The sequence below is a fragment of the Oryctolagus cuniculus genome, chromosome 6 (assembly GCF_964237555.1).
Source record: "Oryctolagus cuniculus chromosome 6, mOryCun1.1, whole genome shotgun sequence".
Lineage (NCBI taxonomy): Eukaryota > Metazoa > Chordata > Mammalia > Lagomorpha > Leporidae > Oryctolagus > Oryctolagus cuniculus.
The window spans coordinates 24,212,116-24,231,184 of NC_091437.1; the positions used below are offsets into that span (position 1 = coordinate 24,212,116).

Genomic DNA, 19,069 nt, shown 5'->3' on the forward strand with positions numbered 1-19,069 from the left:
CTGCCATCCACCTGTGATGGTGGAAGGTGTTTGGAACACAGAAGGAGCTGGCCAGCGGGCTGTATTTCTCCATGACCCAGACCCACAGCCCAGAAGCCTGGGACCCGGCTGGAGGAAGGCCAGGGACACAGTCCAGTGGCTGAGAAGTCTGAACCTCACGCCTGCCACGGCCTTGCTAGGCTTTTCTCTCGACTGCTGGCTGCTGCTGTCCTGGGTCCTGAATGAGGAGTTCGCTTTACACAGCCCAGGAACAGCCCAGCCACAGGACGGATGCTGAAGAACTGAAGCGGGGGGGCAGGCACGAGGGGCCTGGGTCTTCCTAGCTTGCTGCAGAGCTACCTGAGAACCATGTCTGCTGATACTGTGCCTGGAGCTAGGCCTTGACGGTGCTGTCTCCTGGCCCTCTGTGACCTGGAGGGGCGATAGGTTAAACCTTATTTGCATCCCGGAACTGAACCTTGCTGAGTAAAAGGGAAAGATTTCTTGCTGGTCAGTCTGAGAGCAAAGAGGGAGGAGCTGAGTGGAGCCTTAGGTGTGGCAGGAAGGAGCCAGCATCAGCGGCCATGGTCTGATGGGCCTCCCCTCCAAACTCTGCACCCTCTCCGCTTGGTTGGTGCAGAGGCTCAAAGGTGGCAGGCTTTTTACCATTCGTGTCAAGCACAAACGTGGAGAGCATAAAAATGGCAGTTATATAATCGTGGGATCTGTTGCAATAGGCTGAATTATCCTAGCATAGTCCCGGAAATGGTCTCGCCTGCTGGAGGGTTAAGCCAAGCTAAGAATTAAACTCAAAGTGCACTTGTGACGCATCAGGCTTCTCCAAGCCTGCGCTGTGCTCCCAATAGCCTCAGAACACCTCTGTGCTGGTCCCCCCACAAGAAAATGGGTACAGTTCATGTGCTGGTTCCCCTCACACTCTGATGGCTGATGTGCAATAAGGCACAGGTGATGACTTTCACAATGTGGTCAGGTGCGATGATGAGCTGAGACAGGTGGAGCTTCTGTTTCAGAGCTGCCCATATCCAATGCTGACCCAAGGCCCGGGAAAAACCTGTCTTTTGGAACCCCGGGCAGCTGAGTCCATGTCCAGGTCCCCACCTGCAAACACCCCGCATGTCCTGTACAGCAAAAACACAGCAGGCCTGAGTCCGCAGGGCAAGCTGTCCCTGGTTTCTCCTGAAGGGTCACTGATCTGCTGAGTTTTATGACATGCCTGGTGCTGGCTGCCTGGAAGGAACCTTGGGCCACCAGGTGCTTCCATTCCACCTCCTGGACGCCCCTCAACCAGCAGCACGCCCTCCCAGGTGCCGTCCGGCCACAGCCTCCTGGTGGAGCTAGCTCCATTCCCTTTGGAGCTACCTGCCTTTCAAGTTCCTTTCTTTCAGGACACTGTCTCAATTTGTAAACGCAGCCGCACTCCTGCGAAGGCTGGGTTAAGGTCTGTCTGTGCAGCCGGTCTATACGGTACATGGGGCTGGGGCTGCATCTCACTGCAGCCTCCCTGGCACCCAGCTTGGGCCAAGCCCGGGCTCCACCCTGACTCTCCCAACTCATCCTTCACCCGGCAGCCACAGCACTCTTTCTCAAGGCAGCTCTGACCACGTCTTTCTGTTTTTACGAAGGCCTCTGCAGAGACACCAACACCTATGAGGACTTGAAGGGCTCCACAGCCTGGCTCCTACTGGACTCTTGGATCTCCCGATTCTCCCTCTCCCCACAGTCTTCCCTACATGGGATTCAGAAATGGCCAAGACAAGCCAGAATGCCTTCTCCCATCCTCCAGCTCCCGCACTGAGGGTCCCCTGGGCACGGAGCCTTCCCCGACCCTACCTGCAGCGCTCCCAGCCCTGCTTCCTCCTCGCCATGCTGCCCACGTGTCCTTGATACAATCATGTGATGCAAAGCTGTTACTTCCTATTTTTTTTCCTACCTCCGAATCTCTATTTGTCCACAAGTCAGAAAATTTGCTTATTAATCTGATTGAGCCAAGGGTGGAATGTAGAGGCTGGCCCAGAGTGGCTGCTCTGTGCAGGTTTTTAAGTGAGTGAGCCTTCTTCAGGCAGGGACTTGCCTTACCCAGGGCAGCCCAGGCTGCAGGCTGAGAGCGGAGACGGCAGAATCATCAGGTTCTCGTGGCAGTCACAGCTTGGACTGAGGAGCACAGGAAGGGACAGAACCTCGAGAGGGACTCGGCCTCCACCTTCGAAATTTCAGCTCAGAAGGTGGAGGGTAGGCCTGGGTCCTGCACCCCTGGGTTCGGATCCTCTTACTGGCTCTGGGATGTGGGGCAAGTCCAGCCCCTCTGTGAGCCGCAGCTCCCTGCCTCATTTCACCATGGGGATAAGCGGGAGAGCAGCTGCCATGTGTCTGTCGTCACGAGTTGTTTAATCAATGACACTTATTATTATCCCTGTCCCTTACTGACTCCAAAAGGAGTGTTTCAAGTCTCGGTTTCAGAGCTAAAGCCAAGAGTATGTGGAGCCCAGGCTCTAGGCTTGGGTGGTCCTGGCAGGGAGGACGGGGCTGTGCTCTGTGGGTAGGTGGGCTCATCCTAAGGGTTCTCTCCCAGCCCCAGTGCCTCTCCAGGATTGCAGGAGAGAGAAGCTGGCTTTCCCATGACCCAGACAAGCAGGGTGGGGGCCCACCCAGTGCCTCTTGCTCCTGGTAGGCACAGGAATCCCTGCCTGCCTTATAGAGTGTGGGAATTTTCCGTAAGTATCACAGAGAATAGAAGCTTCTAATTTTGCCCAGCACTGCGGAAGCTCCTTCCAGTGAAAGCATTCCTGGGGAGACAGTACAACCTTAAGAGAGGTATTACTTTTGCTTGGAGAGGTCTCAACCCAGCTGCCTGATGATGCTCATACCACAGTGGCCTGCAGGAAAGATCAGCGGGGCTCCACTTTTGGCGGACACAGCCCACACTTCATCTCCCATCAGAATTAAATGCGGGAGGCTGTGCTCACGCACACGGGAAACCAAGGGCCTTTGGTGTGCCATGGTACAGGGCCCTCCACTTTCCTCTGCCCTGGGTCAAGTTGTTGACCCCTGCCCCCGCCCCCTTCGTCTCTGGATACCCATCCAGCCGTGGTCACCTACCAGAGTGTAAGGCAGGGAGCTTTTCACTCCCAAGTCCTATGACACTGTACTTCACCTGTGGGCTAGGGACCCGGTGTTTCTAACACTGTAACCACAGTGCTGGGACCCCAGGACTTTTATGCAATCCCCAGTCAGAGACCCCTTGCTCTTTGGACTATGGGTATTTCAGCAAAGTTAGCTATAAAACAAGTATCCAAATGCAACGCCTAGTTGTCTAGCAACTTCCATGATGTAATCAAAGAGGTGCTCCCAGTGAGAGAATTCCTCACAGCAAGTGTGTCCTTGGAGGAGGGCGTCCTCCTCCTGCTTCCTCATTCATGTTTGGGATACTCTGATTTCCTACTCTGGGGCCATAAAGCTGATCCTGACACTTTCTCTTCATCCCCCTAGCTCATCTGCAGTTTCTAACGGAAGTGGCTTGGAGTTGATGAGCTGCCAGCAAGTGTGCTGTCTGTCACACCCGGACAGCCCCGGCTCACCAGCCAGGCACTCACGCATGCAACCTGCTCCTCGCCTTTAGACCAAACCCGACACAGGAGTGGCTGTGCAACCATGAGCATCCTTGCTTCCGAAGTGGAAGGACTCTGAAAACCAGGGACGCTCATGGGCTGACTCCAGGCCTCATTCCTGCTACATCAGGCTTTCTGTAATAACTTGTGCTTAAAAAGTCCGGCCTGCACAGGACCAGCAATCTGCCATTAAGAGACTTGCTGAGGTTAACAGGCTCCTTGCTTTTGAAATACACAGAGCTGAGAGTGGCTTCTGTCTCCCCAGTAGGGGAATGAGAGGTTGGACAAGATCTGTGTTTCTTACCCTATGAGAGTACAGGTGTCAACATCTCCCAGTGGCTTTTTAAAGCAGCTTTCTAAGCTCTACCCCGGGACACTCTAAGGGGTGGGGCTTGGGGAGTCCCCAGTGCAGCCACACTTCTGGTGACTCTACCGCCACATGTGGTTTGAAACCACTGCTTTTCGCTAAGGCTGCTCGTTCTGTGTGTTTGTCCACACCTTGGGCTGATGAAGCTGACGTCATCGATTTCTTTCTAGCCTCTTCTCTGAGGTTTGCTGAATGGAGGAAAAGGCTACCTGGGGATGGGGAGGAAGGAATGTGATTCTGGAACTGGCACCCACCCAGCATTAGGGAGGGCTTGGTTGAGGGTTGGGGGCTGCCGATGATAGAGAAACCTTTCTGCTCTTCCTCTTTACTTTTGTTCTAAAGTGTCTCCCCTGCCCCACCCCGCCCCATCCCCAGTTCCCTACTGGGACAGAAACTGCAACTTGGCGAGACTCAGGTGGACTGGCTGTTGTGGGCTGGCTCCTGAGAGCAGCCCAATGTGACCCTCGAGGGGAGGGCAGCCTGGGCGTGTGCTGCTAGGTGGCAGACACGCACCTGAGGGGCCTTTGACTTCGTTACGGCGTGGCTGCACTCAGCATGCCTCCTAAGGCTTTTATGTGGCTGGGGAGCTCTGGGGGCTGACGCACTCCAGAGAGCAGTCCAAAGGTCAAAGATAGCATTTACAAAAAGCCGTTTTTTCCTCTCTCTGCTTCGCTGCTCTATTGACTTTCTGTGTTCAATCAGATCCTATTTACACCTACACATCCCATGTCAGGCACTGGGCGGGGCGGGGGGGGGGAGGAAGGAGACCCTGTGCGGCATTCATTGCACCTGCTGTCTGCCGGCTTCCCCGCCTCTTCCCCCTCCTGGACGGCCTGGGTCCCTCCTGCCTACACAGTCTTCATCTGCCCGCTGGCCTACGGGACAAGCTGACTGCTCTGCCTTTCTCCTGATCTCACCTGTCCCTGTGACCTTACTTGTTCCCAAAGACCCCAGCCTGGGCCACACACTTACTCCCTGTTTAGACCATCTGTGCCGCAGGTCACTGAGAATTGTGTGGCCAGGAAGTGCTAATCTAAGCCTGCGTTCCCCCCCGCGGGACTGTGGGCTGGGCACTCTGCAGGGGGTGGGGGCTGCCCAGAACAGTCCGGGTGTGGAGAAGGACCCCAAGTCCATGTTGTCAGACGCGCCGTCCACGGCTTTCCCCTCTGCGTTGGACCTGGCTTCCTTTGTCCTGTGTGTTCCCTCGTTCTTGTTCATGAAGCATGTAGCAGGCAAACACTGGGCGAGGCCCTGTGCTGGAGCAGACACAGGCAGGGGCACTGGCACTGGAGGTGGAGGACTGGCATCTTCCCTTGTTGGGTAACCATGCTCAGTCCCATGCTGAGTGGGCACTTCGAGCTCTGCCTCTGCTCTATTGACAGCAAATTTACTTTTGGGCGATTGGAGCTTCTTTATTCCAGTCTGTCAACAGTTACTCATGGAGAGTTGGGGTGATATAAAGTGTCCAGCAGACTCAGTAGTAACGGGCTTGGCGCTAGCTGGTGCAGTTTGTCAGCCCTGCCGGCCTCTTCCCAGGAAGGGACCCACAGGGGTGAGTCAATACCCCAGTGTCTGCCTGCAGTCAGCCCCCAGCTCCACGAGCCCCACTTCCGCCTGCTGAAGGCTTATTCAGTGCCAGGCACCATATCTGACCCTCCTCCTCACTGGCTCCTGTGAGGCTGGCCTTGTCAGTCCGTGTTCTCATCTCAGACCTAGGGAAGCTGGGGTGGGGGGGGAGGTTTGAAGCCATTGCTCCAGGCCATCTGCCTAGGCTGTGCGATCCATGTGGCGCTCAGCCTCCAGCACAGCCTGTGGGCCGGGGGCGGCGCTAGCACCTTTGGGATGGGGGCACCATCTTTGCCACAGAGAGAAGCAGCTTCCGTGGCTGAGCTCTGCCAGGAGACGCAGCCTTCTGGGCGGGACCTTCTAGGTAGCTCCAGCTGGGTGAGGCCACCCAGTCCCCGGTCCTGAGGAGAGAGGCCCAGAGCTCATGGTGGTTTGTTCTCAGATACAAATGTCTCCCCTCAAAGGTGATCTCTGCAGACACAGGGCGGGGCGAGGCTGTGCTCCCAAGGGGGCCTGCATGGCTGAGGCTTGGAGCTCCTTCCACTGGCTGGGAGATGTGACTTCCTGGCCTCTTGGGGCATGCCGGCACACATGCCAGGAAATGCCCAGCCCAGGGGGTTCCATGCTGGGGCTGGACGCCCAACTCTCCTACTCTAAAGACTCTGGGCAGGAGCGTGGTGAGGACCAGGAGACATAGAGGGGAAACCTCAGTGTGCAGGCACGTCATGTTTCTGCCCGTGGGGGTACGTGTGGGTAAGGTGGGAAGTCTTTCCACGTTAGAGGAGAGACCCAGGGGCTCGGATGAGTCAGGCAGCCTGCTCGAGGCCATCAGCCCATAAATGCCTGTGTCCGGGTGGACATTCAGGCCTGCCAGACCTCGCACCAGACCCTTCTCAGTGCCACTGGTGGCCCTCCAGGAGACCGCCTGGCACCCCGCTGCCCCCCAGGGAGGGGCGCTGAGTCCTTGTGAAGGTAGGTTCCGTGAGCCTCACCGTGTTTCTGTGCCTGCTTCACTGGCTGGAATCCCTGCCGCAGCTCCCCTGGGCCAGGCTCAGTGCCTCAGCCTGGGCCTCCCTCCTGCCCTGGAGGCAGGTGATGCTGCAAAGCTCCCGGGGCACAGGCTGCTCATCTGCTCTCGCACAGACCCCCTCCCCCCACGCCGCGTGGCTGTGGCTTCCCCAGGGCTGCTCTGGAGGTGCAGGGGAGTCAGCGACCTGGATGCATCCGGCTCCTGAGACAGTGGCCAGGAAAGATCTGGCACATAAATTCTCTCTTGCCCTGTGGGAGGCTCTGAGCTGTGACCCCTCCCACACTCCCACCCTGCATTCTCTGGCCCCTGGGAGACTCCTTCCTGCCTGGGCTGTGCGTTCTGGCAGACAGCAGCCAGGGCAGCGGCACCTTGTGCCTGCCCACCCCCCACCCCAGTCTTCGCTTTCTGTTTCCATTCAGTCTGATTTCTCTGGGCTTGCAGCTCCCCGGTGGTGCTGGCATGACAGTCTCCCCCGGGGTTCTGTTTTCCAGGTGATACAGGTAAAGGCAAGAGTAATTAGCATAATAATTCCTTGCATGTGTTCAGAGTTTCCCGTGGGAATGACCTGTTGCCATGGCCCCCTGCCATTATGGTGCCCCCATGAGGATTTAACTCAGGTCTTCCGCCCTTCCATTCGAGAGCCTAGACTCTGAGCCGCCCTGAGAAGCACCAAGGAAATCAAAACTTATGCAAGAGGCCACCTGCACGAGACCCCTCAACACCCCGCCCCACCAAGGAAGCCCAGAGACCCTCAGGGCGGAGGCCTGGGTTACTCACGTTGTGAACGCTGGGTTGTACTTTGCACCTCGGTAGTAGGAGTACAGGTTGAACATCCCAATCATGAAGGCCACAAACACCATGATGAAAATGACCATGAACTTGAAGATATCCTTCACGGTTCTCCCCAGGGAGATCTGCAGCGGCCCGAAGCTCTCGTTGGCTGGCAGGATGTAGGCGATGCGGGAGAAGCTCAGCACGACGGCTATGGCGTACAGCCCTTCCGATATGATCTGAGGGTCAGAAGGCCACCACTTGTCCCTGGCTAAAAGAAAACAGCCGGTTCCTCACTGAGGGTGGGATCTGCCCTTTAGAAGTGTCGAATGCGTCACTGGCCACACCTGCCCTTGTTCTTAAATGACCCCAGGACCTGCATGGTGCCACCCATGCTCGGAGTGTGGGAGGGAATGTCCTTTCCTCCCATCTGGGTCCTTCCCAAGTGCCCCTTGCTCGGGCGTCACCTGTTTCAGGCGCCGTCTGCACCTCCCATACCTGGGCAGGTTCCCTGTCTCCACCCACCATGTTCCCAGGGTATCCTGTGCACACCTGTCATGGACCTGTCACACTGCCTGCTGTCCTGTCCCCCTCCCCAGTGTTCCAGCTCCACACTCAGGTGCTGTCCACAGCCCGAGGAGGTGGCAGCCAAGAGCCTGGGTGCGGGGACAGGCAGACTGAGGTTGAAAGTGGCTTTTGTATACACTGACTCTGTGACTGAGGAATTCAGCTCACTGCTTGAGCCCCATTTCATCACCTGTGAAGTGGGGACAATATCATCAACCACTTGGTACAAGCATCGGGTCTGGCACACACGGCAGACACTCCTTGTTAAACAACTGCACGAGCTTTTAATCACAGGGTTAGATGAGCCACAAGCAGAGCACAGGCGCTCACGTGGGGACCGGGAGTCTGCAGGACCTGACCTGGGAAAGTCCTCTGGGGCTCGTTCCTGAGCTGCTGAGTGCTGAGAAGCTTGCTCCCCAGCTGTGGCCAGGCCTCCAGAGTGGTGACCAGGCAGGCGGGGCAGCCACGAGAGCGCTGATCCCTGCGCACAGGAGTCCAGGAACCCGTTCTGAGCCGGGGGACTCTGCTGCTGTCACTGGTGACCACAAGGGTCTCAGCTGCCCTGTGGGTATTCCTGCCGCTGAGCAAACCTGCCCAAAGTTCCTACTGCTGTTCTTTTTTTTTTTTTTTTTTTTTTTTTTTTGATAGGCAGAGTTAGACAGTGAGAGAGAGAGACAGGGAGAAAGGTCTTCTTTCCATTGGTTCATCCTCTAAGTGGCCGCTATGGCTGGCATGCTGCGCTGATCCGAAGCCAGGAGCCAGGTGCTTCCTCCTGGTCTCCCATATGGGGGCAGGGCCCAAGGACCTGGGCCATCCTCCACTGCCTTCCTGGACCACATCAAAGAGCTGGACTGGAAGAAGAGCAACCAGGACAGAATCTGGTGCCCCGACCAGGACTAGAACCCGGGGTGCTGGTGCCGCAGGCGGAGGATTAGCCTAGTGAGCTGCAGCACCAGCCCCTACTGCTGTTCTAACAGGACAAGGAACAGCGTCTATCTCAAGTCCATCATCCACTGTGAGTCAGGACATGCAACAGTTCCCAAGAGAGGGCGGAGCTACCCTCCTGGGGAAGTGTGTGGTTGTCACAGCAACGGGGCAGGAGCATCATGGGGATGCTCATGTCCTGGGATGCCCCAGACAGCCCTGCAGAGGACAACTGCCCTACTGGAAAAGCCAGTGGTGTCCCTGGGGAGAAACACTAAGTGAAGCTTCAATTGCGAAACATTGAGAAACCTAAATTAGCCCTTACGCTTACATTAGCAGCGATTTTCACAACAGCCCTGCGGAGTGGACATTATTGTTGCCATCTTTAAGACTGGATTTGGGGTATGGGGTCCCTTTCAGAGCCCAGCAAATGCAGATCGCAAGGATATTACATGGCAATTCTTGGCACCCCAAGGGAGCTGGAGGAAAAGAATTTTATTCTTTATTTTCAAAGCTAGACTCTGTTAAACGGTTATCGTATTCAAGAGCAGTAAGAGACGCTTGATAAGAAAAGCCAGGCCACAAAGTTTCATGTAGTGCATTCCCAGTTACATTTGAAAATACAGTAACGTGACATACTCTTTGTTCTCATCAAGGTCGTAACTTTGAAGCCCATGAAAGACAACCCAGGAGAAAAAATGGTGTGATTTCCAGTCTATCTGTCACTCTATGGATAAACAGCAGATTTGGGACACAGGAAGTAGGAGATGGCTTCCTCAAGTAAACAGACACCAAAGAGGAATTACTTTTTTCTGAAGCCTATAATTCCTTATCTGAACCTTAGTTATAATCATAAAAGCCACTGCTACAATCTATTAAGATAGGTTTAGCTGTTGGCAGGTGTCGGTGACCAGGGAAACACTCTCTGTGAAAAATATTTTGCTTGGGTATTCTGGTTGGTATTGTGATGGGTAAAGCAAACAGCACTGTGCTGATTCAGACAGAGATTCTCTTCTTGGAGCTGTTTGCAAGAGAAAAAGTGCCTTTTTAGAATATGAAACACTGGCATCCTGTGGCGGTTGGACAGCGACTGCCCAGCTGACCACAAGAGGGCGCTCTTCCTCCACGACTGGAGCCCAAGTGACTACTGAGAGACGCCACATTTCCAAGGGCACGGGGTGAACCACAAAAGCAAGGGCGATAGCGTGGTCTGCTTTGGATGGGGTGAGGAACGCAGTTCACAAAGGAATAGAAGTCCCTGCTGATAACACTGCAGCTGGAATCGCGTCTGTCACAGGTTTGTCATGCAGTATCAAGATTCTCATCTTCCTCCATGAACCCTGTGCAGCACAGAGAGGACACAAGCCTGTTTTGCTGTAAGAAATTCTGGATTTGCTAAACCAACAAACAGTGCGGGGTGGGAGGTGGGTCTGTAATACTACAAGACTCTGCGTTTCTCGCTGGGGGTTTTCCACCACATTTACAGGAAGCATAATCTACATTGAAAGTGAGCAGGCCGGTACCGCGGCTCAATAGGCGAATCCTCCACCTAGCGGCGCCGGCACACCGGGTTCTAGTCCCCGTCGGGGCGCCGGATTCTGTCCCGGTTGCCCCTCTTTCAGGCCAGCTCTCTGCCGTGGCCAGGGAGTGCAGTGGAGGATGGCCCAAGTCCTTGGGCCCTGCACCCCATGGGAGACCAGGATAAGTACCTGGCTCCTGCCATCGGATCAGCGCGGTGCGCTGGCTGCAGTGTGCCAGCCGTGGCGGCCATTGGAGGGTGAACCAACGGCAAAGGAAGACCTTTCTCTCTGTCTCTCTCACTGTCCACTCTGCCTGTCAAAAAAAAAAAAAAAAAAAAAAAAAGTGAGCAGCAGTTCAACTATTGCATGAAGTGGCCAGCTCTCTACAAACCACTGTTGGAGCTGACAGAAGGGAATCTGTGGCCACAACGGCTATCCAGCTTCATGCAATAGGGAGATTTGGCACTCACTCAGTACTAAGTATCCAGCTACTATTTACAACACAACCCATACCTACTGTTCCTTCACCCGCTCACCTTTCTCTCTCAGCACAGAAATTACGGTGTTTAAGAAAATGAAAAGGTACTAATGATAACTGTTAGCGCTTAGTGAGCACTCCGCATTTTCAGAGCATAGTGCAAACCTCTTCCATCTGTTACTCAAATTTTGTGGCATGGGTATTATTATCCTCGTTTTTACACGAGCAAATGGAGGCTCAGAAAAGTGAAGCAAGACAAGGTTGCACAACAAGCTGATTTCAAAGCCTGCACACCGACGCTGGGCCACTGGGCATGATTTTTCCATTCGTGCCAGCCAGACCAGGTGTCTTTGCTACACAAGGCAAACTCGAATTCCTGGGGGCAGTGTGAGCCCTGCCATGAAAGCCCGCTATCGGAGACCCTCTGCTGCTCAAGCAGATTGAGTTCCCCGCATCTGGCTATGGCCAGTCCAGCTCTGGCCACCGAGATCCAGCAGCTGGGCACTCTCTCTCCGCCCTCTAAAATAAAGCTTAAATAATTTACAGAAACCCCAAAAGGTGAGTAATCAAACTCGACAGAAATACTCCCAGCGCAGACTCCCCGTTACTAACTCGTGTTCCGTTAAGCTGGCTGCACTGCAGGGACCAGGGATTTTGAGGGGCAAGGGGGGCCCACGGAAGCCAGCCCCGTGACACATCCGGGACCGCAGCCCCAGGTCCCGGCAGCGCGCGGGGCAGAACGGGAGCGAGCGGCCCCTCCGACTCACCGTAGGTGAAGTAGGCCACTTCCGGCGGAAGCGAGACGTTGTGCAGCGTGTCGTCCGGCACGTGCTGGTCCACGTACAGCTGGGCCTCGCTGGCCTTGAGGAAGGCCATGAAGCGCGCGGTGAAGGAGGCCACGAAGATGGACAGCATCCCGAAGTCCAGCAGGTTCCACAGGTGCAGCACGTACTCCCGCGGGCCCTCCTCCCAGATCTCCTTGCACTCGGACCAGATCATTCCTGCGGGCGGGGGAGAAGGCCGGGCTCTGGGGTGGGGGTCGTGACGCTCGTGAGCCCCAGAGGGCTCGGACACAAGCCGGGGACAGAGTCCTCCCGGAGAGGAGGACGCCCTCGCACCCGTCGCTCGGTGCTTGGAGGCGTGGGAGGCTACATTAGAAGGCTCATGGGAAAATGGAATTAAAAGATAAGTTTACTTTGGTGCAGAAAATTTGAAATCTATGCATTGCTTTTTTTTTTTTAATACGGATTTTCCGAGAACGTTGTTGGAAGACTCCTCGTATGCGTGGGTTTCAACATTTTTAAAACTGGCAGGTCTTAAGGAATCATTCAGTTGGGAGTTAACTAGAGGAAGATGGAGGCCGCTCACGGGAAAGGGCTTTCAAGGTTGCTCTGCGAAGATCCCGGCTCCCCTAGCTCCTGAATGAGGCGCTGCTCTCTCTCACTGTGCCCGTGAGCGTCAGTTCGGGGCTGTTAGGTTCTTTTCTTACTCCTTTGACGTCTGTCGGGTTTTAAGGGCGTCTGTCTTCGTTGTGACATAGTAAATCTGTAGAGGTACACGGACAGGATGTCACTGTGCCTCCAGGCAGCTCTGTGAGCTGCGTGTCCGTCTAGACCTGCACTGTCCAGGATGGCGGCCGAGTGTGCACACCGAGCGGTTGAGATGCGTGAGGAGTGTGCAGTGCACACCAGATTTTCTGTGGCAAATATCAAATATCGGAATGCTTTACATCAGTTACGTGTTGCAGTGATACTGTTTTGGGTAGGTTAGATGGGATGTATGACTGATCTCATCTGTTTGTTTTTATAATGTGGCTTTAGAAAATTTAACATACTATGTGGCTCGCAGCAGTGGCTTGCAGTATATTTTTATTGAATAGTGCTGATTTTTACCTTTATATTAATAAAGTTAAATTGACTCAAATTATTAAACTTAGCCATAGAGTTAGTTTGGACACCTACTAAGTGCTAGCACCTACTTAGTGCTTTCTATATATGTCTCTGTAGGCATATTTATGTATATATACTTCAAAAGTTTATGGAAAATATAATGAAAAGGTAAGTCTGTTTTGGTCCATAAATTGAAACTTGTGCATATGAGGTATCTTCAGAAATATTCATAGAAAATACATCTTATGAAAAACTGTGCATGGATTTCATAACATCTTGGTATTAAAAAGTATCTTTTAATTCAGATATTCTGCAGAATTTTTGAAGTACCCTCTTGTGTTAACTCCTTTAAATCTTTGCAAGAGCTCCAGGAAGAAATCCTGTGATTATCCCAGCTTTACAGATAACGAAGCGGAAGCTCAGAGGGCGGTAATGTGCCCAGCTGGGAAGCCGCAGACCCGGAATTGGAATCCAAAATGTCTGGCCCTAGAGTCTGTGCTCTTGATCACTGTGTTCTTCTGGCTCTCCAGGAAATAAAATTGGGTTCAAAGCAGTTAATGTGCAGAAAAGACTCTTGCACAGTTTGTAAAAGGCCTCGGGGGCCCTGCAGCTACTCTGAGCTGGGGAAGATTTGATGCAGAACCGGGGTAACGCTTAGCCTGTGTGTTTCGAGGGGGTTAATGTGGGGGAAGAAGTACTGGCTGATGAGTGAGTGAAGCAGTTCCGGCTCACTGACGGTGTCCAGAAGGCTACCCCGCTAACCTCTCCAGGCCCTTCCTTGCCCTGGGCCTCAGACCTGATGGTCGGCCTGCCCAGCTGCCCCCAACCTGTTCCATCTTCTGCTGCCCAGTCTTCAAGGCTGCTGGTTCCCAGGTGTGTGGCCATTATCATTCTTCCTTATGACCTTGAGTAAATGCATACAACTCTGAAATTGTGTCTCATGGATGAGTATCCTATTTTTCTTAATTGCTTCAAAGCTGAATTCCCGCCATGCAAAGAGACTGCTGGTAGTGGTGTTTTGCCAGTGTCGGAAGTACACATATGGCAGACTGGCCTTCGCCTCCCTCTCACTCCCACTTTGTCCCACCACCGCCTCCTGCTACCTTCTCTTGTACTCCTGACTCCTGCAGCTGCTACCAGGGATCGTCACAGTTCTGCCGATTCATTCTAGTATACGCCCAGATACATCTTGACTTTTCAGTTTTCTGTTCCATTCTCGTCACTTAGAAAGTACAGGTCGTATCGTGGTCACTTCCCTCTTCAGACACTTGCAGTGTCTTCCTCGTAACCCCCAGATACAGAACAGACTCCCAAGCCAAGCTGTCAAACCTTGTGATCTTCACTGTCTCCATACAGCCCGTACTCCCGCAGACAGGTCTATGCCTAAACCATTTGTGTATGTTACGTGCTTCCTTTGCCACAGTCCTCAAACCCAAGCATCTTGACAAATGCTCATATTATCAAGCAGTAGCCTTGGAGGGCCCAGGTGCTGACAAAGCCTGGAGTCACAGATGACACTGGGGATAGACAGGCAGTCATGGGGGCTCTCTGTTCTGGCCATAGCATGGCCTGCTTGGTCACAGACCCACATCTGGGCACATCTGTTTGGTGAGCTGGGCCTCTGTCCAGGGACTGTTTGCATCAGACTTTTTCCTTTTCTGGTGAAAATGGCCCAGCAAATGAAAGGAATCAAAATGTTTTTCTAAGGAGAAAGGTAATTTCAGAGCAGCTGTTGAGACAAGTGTCATGGTTTTGTCTGATGAAGATCAGCATGTCTCTATCAAATTGCAGTCCCCATAGTTGGAAATACCAATAACATTGCAGGTTTGTTTGAAAGATGCTCCAACCACACCCTACCCCCAGTCTTTTTTTGTAATGGAGCCCTTTCTTAAGCATGCCCTATCAAAATTTGTGTGATAATTCGATGAAGTAATAGTTTTCTTACTTCTGAAATCTACTTTCATCTGTGCCTATTCAGATAGGCATTTTAAAAGTGTTATTAGAAAAACCATTTCAGGCCAGAAGAAATGTTTGTTGCTTTCCTCTGCTGCCAAATTAAAATTCCTAATGGCTTAGTGGGACTGCTTTTAGCTGGCATTAGAGAACCACAGGCTGTCATTTAGGTGATTGGCTTTATTTTGGGAAACCCTGGGTTCAAGTTCTGGCTTGGCCACTTATTACTGGCTGTGTGACTTTGGATAAGTCTCTTGCTTTTTGGTGGACCTTGGAGTTTATACTCATGGAGTGAATTGAGGTTTTAGGGTAACTTCAAACACTGAAAGCTCCATGAATCTGAAATGCAAATTATTTACAGAAAACTAACTTTCCTGACAGATACAGTAGCATCTCCTTGGGCATTGCAAATCTCTTCCTCCACGGTCAAATGCCTGCATCAGTCTTCCTTGATTTAAATGTGAACTCTCCCAGGCTAATTTAAATTAGTCCATGGCCATAAGTAAAATAACAAGGGCCCAAGGGTTTGAGCAGCAGGAATGCTTAATGAAAAAAGAAATGTGTGAAATTAAGTACTTTAGCGAGTGAAATTAGGCCCCTTGCTTCTAAGGTGCTAAGGTTAGCTCAGCATTTTGTATCCAAGCTGAGCTCCACGGCCTTTTGCCTCTAGTGTGTCAATCAGACACGTGTTTAGAGCCCAGGGGCCCAGGGGTTGAAGATGCTGGACATTTGAGCCTCCTTCAGGCAAGATTTCCTTCTGTCAGGGATTCTTGGAGCTCCGAGAACAAGGTCACTGATAATTAAGGAGGGGGCCTGGCACAGGCACAGTTTGGAAAGTTCCAGGGACCCTCAAGGGCAATGAGTAGCTTGATGTAGGCAGGCTCTGAGTGATGGCCTACAGGCTGTGGAGATGGAGCCTGATGGCCCAGAGTGCAGCTCTCCCCGTTCCTGACCCAGGGATATTGAGCAGGGCTCCTCTTCAGAGTCTTGTGAAACTTAAATGTGTATCCCGTAAATGATCATGGCCCCTGGGGCTTCCTGCACACTGTCCCCGGCCCCTACATCTGCCTCTTTGTTTCCCCAGGCCAACTTCTCCACTTTGGTCCAAGACATGGATGTTTTGTGAATTCACAGGAAGCAAAACAAGTCCAGAAGCTGTCACCCCACAAGGCCTAGCATCCAAACACCGCCTCGGTGGTAGATTCTTGGGAACAAATCTAGCCTCAGACATATTCCAGGTTCACGACAGTAGTATATTAAAAAAAAATAGTGAAGTTCTTCTTCCTCCTCCTCTTTTCTGATTATAGTAGCCAGCAATTATTGAGTGCCTTAGGTACCACGCCCTGTGCTCAGCACTGTCCATATTAATCTGGTCGATAGCTACTGTAATGCACCCCACTTTAAAGTTGAAGAAACTCATAGATGAAGGAGGAATGTGAATTGTTCAGAATCACACCAGCAGTCTGGGACCCTTGCTGTCTACTGTCCTGTCTCCTACCTTGTCCTCAGTAAGGCACAGGCTTACTCCCAGTGGTCAGGAACTCACTTGCCCACCTGATTGAGATGATTGAGTTATACTTCTGTGCCAGCCGCCATTCTGGGGTATAATAACCAAGATGATGACTACTTTCCCAGCAAACTCAGTCTAGTGCTGCACACACATGTGTCCATGGACAGCAGTGCTAGAGGGTGGCGATGGTGTAATGACAAGTACGCTGGGGACTGTTCCTGGAGTCACAGAGTTAAGTGGGTCAGCACTGTGGTCATGGAACGCAGCAGGGTGTTGGGTGTGCCGTGTATCTGTTGACTCAGTGAAGGGGTGAATTCATGGGGGAGGTGACACTTGGGGTGAGGAAGCAGGATTTAGCTAGGTGATTGGGGAGGGACTGGCAGGGTGTTCCAGATGGTGGCCCTGGGAGTGAGGGAGAGGGGCCCTTCTAGGCAGTTGTAAGGTATTCAGTATCATTCAGAGGTCAAGGAGTGGGGTTGGGGCATGTCTGCAGGTGAGCTAGTGAAGGCATAGTGGACGCTAACAGGCTTCTGCTTTAGTTCATGCTGACGAGACTCGGGCTCACCCTGCATCTAGGCAGCCCCCAAAAGTGATGAAGAGGGCACCAACTTGTGTTGTTTGAAACTGCGAGAGACTCTGGCAAGTATTTGGGGTGGTCTCTTTGGGACTCTTGCCTAAATAAATGAAGACACCGTTATAAGAATGCATTAGATTAGAAGCCAGCACCCATGATTTTATAATTTTACTCTTGGCTAAACCTAAATGTGTGATTCTGGAGCTAAGATTCAGCTCTGTCCTCAAGTATTTTTAAATCTTGAGTGGTTTGGGGTGAGGGAAGAGCTGGCTTCTAGCATTTTGCAGATGTGAACAAAAATTCAGAGAGGCAAAGCCACCAAAGAGAAAGGGGCACAGTCAGGACTGGGTTACTGGAACCCCATCCCAAGCTCTTTTATCCTACCCAGCATTTACAGTGTATTCATATACCATGTCAGGCATTTGTGCCTCATGCCATCCCCTGAGTTTTCAATACTGGGGCATCTGCAAGGTTTTCTGTAAGACAGGAACAGAGTCTTCTGTGAAATGATTGTGCTCCTAGGTGGAGAAATCGCACGCACTGTGGAGCCCCTGCCTGACCAGTAAGCCTCTGTTGCTCTCTGGGAACGTCTAATGCTGTTGCACAGACCTCTGATGAACATTTCTAGACCCACACTGCAGTAGAAAAAGCTCTTCAGCCACTCTGGAGTCACTGCTTTCAGTGTAGATAATAAAAATAGGTTCCTGTGCTGTGAACTGATGACACAGATTGACCAGGTGGAGGGAGCAATGGCCACTGCTTCCTTTAGACTTCTCCAAGCCACTTCTCGCTCTGTAGGACCAGTGTGTGCATCAGAAAACCCACCCTCCTTCATCAGTCATGCTCTGCTCTCGGCTTCCTTGATACCGTGTTCTCTTGGGTTTTCTTCCCTCTCTAGCTGCATCTTCTTAGTCTCCCTGTGGCCTCAGGCTTCCATGCTCCTGCTTTAAATACCCTGGACGGAGATGGGACTTACGGAACAGTTTGAAGAAAGAGTGACAAGATTCAATTACATTTGAAATGGATCACTCTGACTCCTGTGTTAGGAGGCTGTAGGATAGAGGTGGGAAGGGGAAGGCAGGGAGACCAGGACAAGGCCATTTACCTGTCTGGTCAGACGCTTCCTCTGAGAGGAGCAGGCTGAACTTGTTAGGGTCCTAAGGCACTCTTCTCCCCCAGAGTGCTGCTGCTGAGACAGAGTAAGGTTTGGCATTATTGTAACCAGTTTGTCTAGCATACTTCTGTGTGTAATACGTCCCGGGAGAAGAGAGTGAGCTGCTGTGTTTCTAGGTGATACCAGGCCTCCCAGTATCTGGGAGTAGAATTCCACATCCCCAAAAGCAGAGGTCTGGTGTTCCTGTTTGTCCCTCCGTGTCTGAGCAGGTGATCAGATGCTGGATACTAGCGTCTGTTAACACGAAGAGCCTTTTCCTACATGAACACAGTGCTCAGATCTTTCTCTCAAAGACTATAATTATTTTTATAATAACAATAATATAGAGCTTCAGAAGGTATTTAAGACACAAAAAGTTAGTTTTATATGTAGCTTCTTCCCTAGTATTACCACAGAGTTTGATATATAATATAGTGCTTAAAAACAACAACATATTTTTTTGAAAAAGAATATGAGAAATAGAAATTGCCAAAGAGAACTTCTGCATACTCCTACCACTGTAGCAAACCCAACTGCCCTGGGCATTCAGTTCTACCTTCCCTCCTGTCAGTGGGTAAAGTATCCACGTTCCTGATGAAACCACAGCCTCTACTTGCACACGGATCCCATCCTGCGGTACCCACTCCGATAGATTACTTCCAAAGCCAGCGGCAGGTCTCAGGTGCCGTGTCACTTTATGCATCAACAGCATTCTACACAAATGATCACTCCCCAGTTCTTGATACATTTACTTTGATTGGTTTCTGGGTCAGTACAGTTGGTTTCCTTCTTAGCCCGGTCTCCTTTTTGGTTACTTCTTATTGTCCCATAGTTTAGGCATTGTTGTACCCTAGGGCTTGGTCATCAGTTCATCTGTACACATTTGCAGTCAAGGTGATCTGGTATCATTTACTTTAAATGCACTGATATGCATAAGTTTATGAGGGACCTTCTAAAAGGTTTTGAAAAATGGAATTAAAAAATAAGTTTATTTTGGTGCAGAAAATTTTTGAAGTCCATACATAGTTTTTTATAATGTGCATTTTCATGAACTTTAAAAAGTACTTTTTTATGTTTTCAGCCCAAACCTTTCCTCTGAATTTCAGATTTGTATATCCATTTGCTACTTGACATTTCCACTTGAATGTCTAATATATATTGG

General features: G+C 51.8%; 1 protein-coding gene across 2 annotated transcripts in view; it reads right to left on the bottom strand.

The window, feature by feature from the left end:
• TRPC7 (transient receptor potential cation channel subfamily C member 7) overlaps positions 1 to 19,069 on the bottom strand; it is a 137,467-nt gene that overhangs the window by 20,990 nt on the left and 97,408 nt on the right. For both annotated transcript variants that reach the window (XM_070076126.1, XM_070076125.1), the window contains exons 6-7: positions 11,596 to 11,829; positions 7,346 to 7,610 (exon numbers count right to left, since the gene is read on the bottom strand). In XM_070076126.1, the coding sequence (XP_069932227.1) occupies positions 7,346 to 7,610; positions 11,596 to 11,829 (499 nt within the window). The remainder of the gene's footprint in view (positions 1 to 7,345; positions 7,611 to 11,595; positions 11,830 to 19,069) is intronic.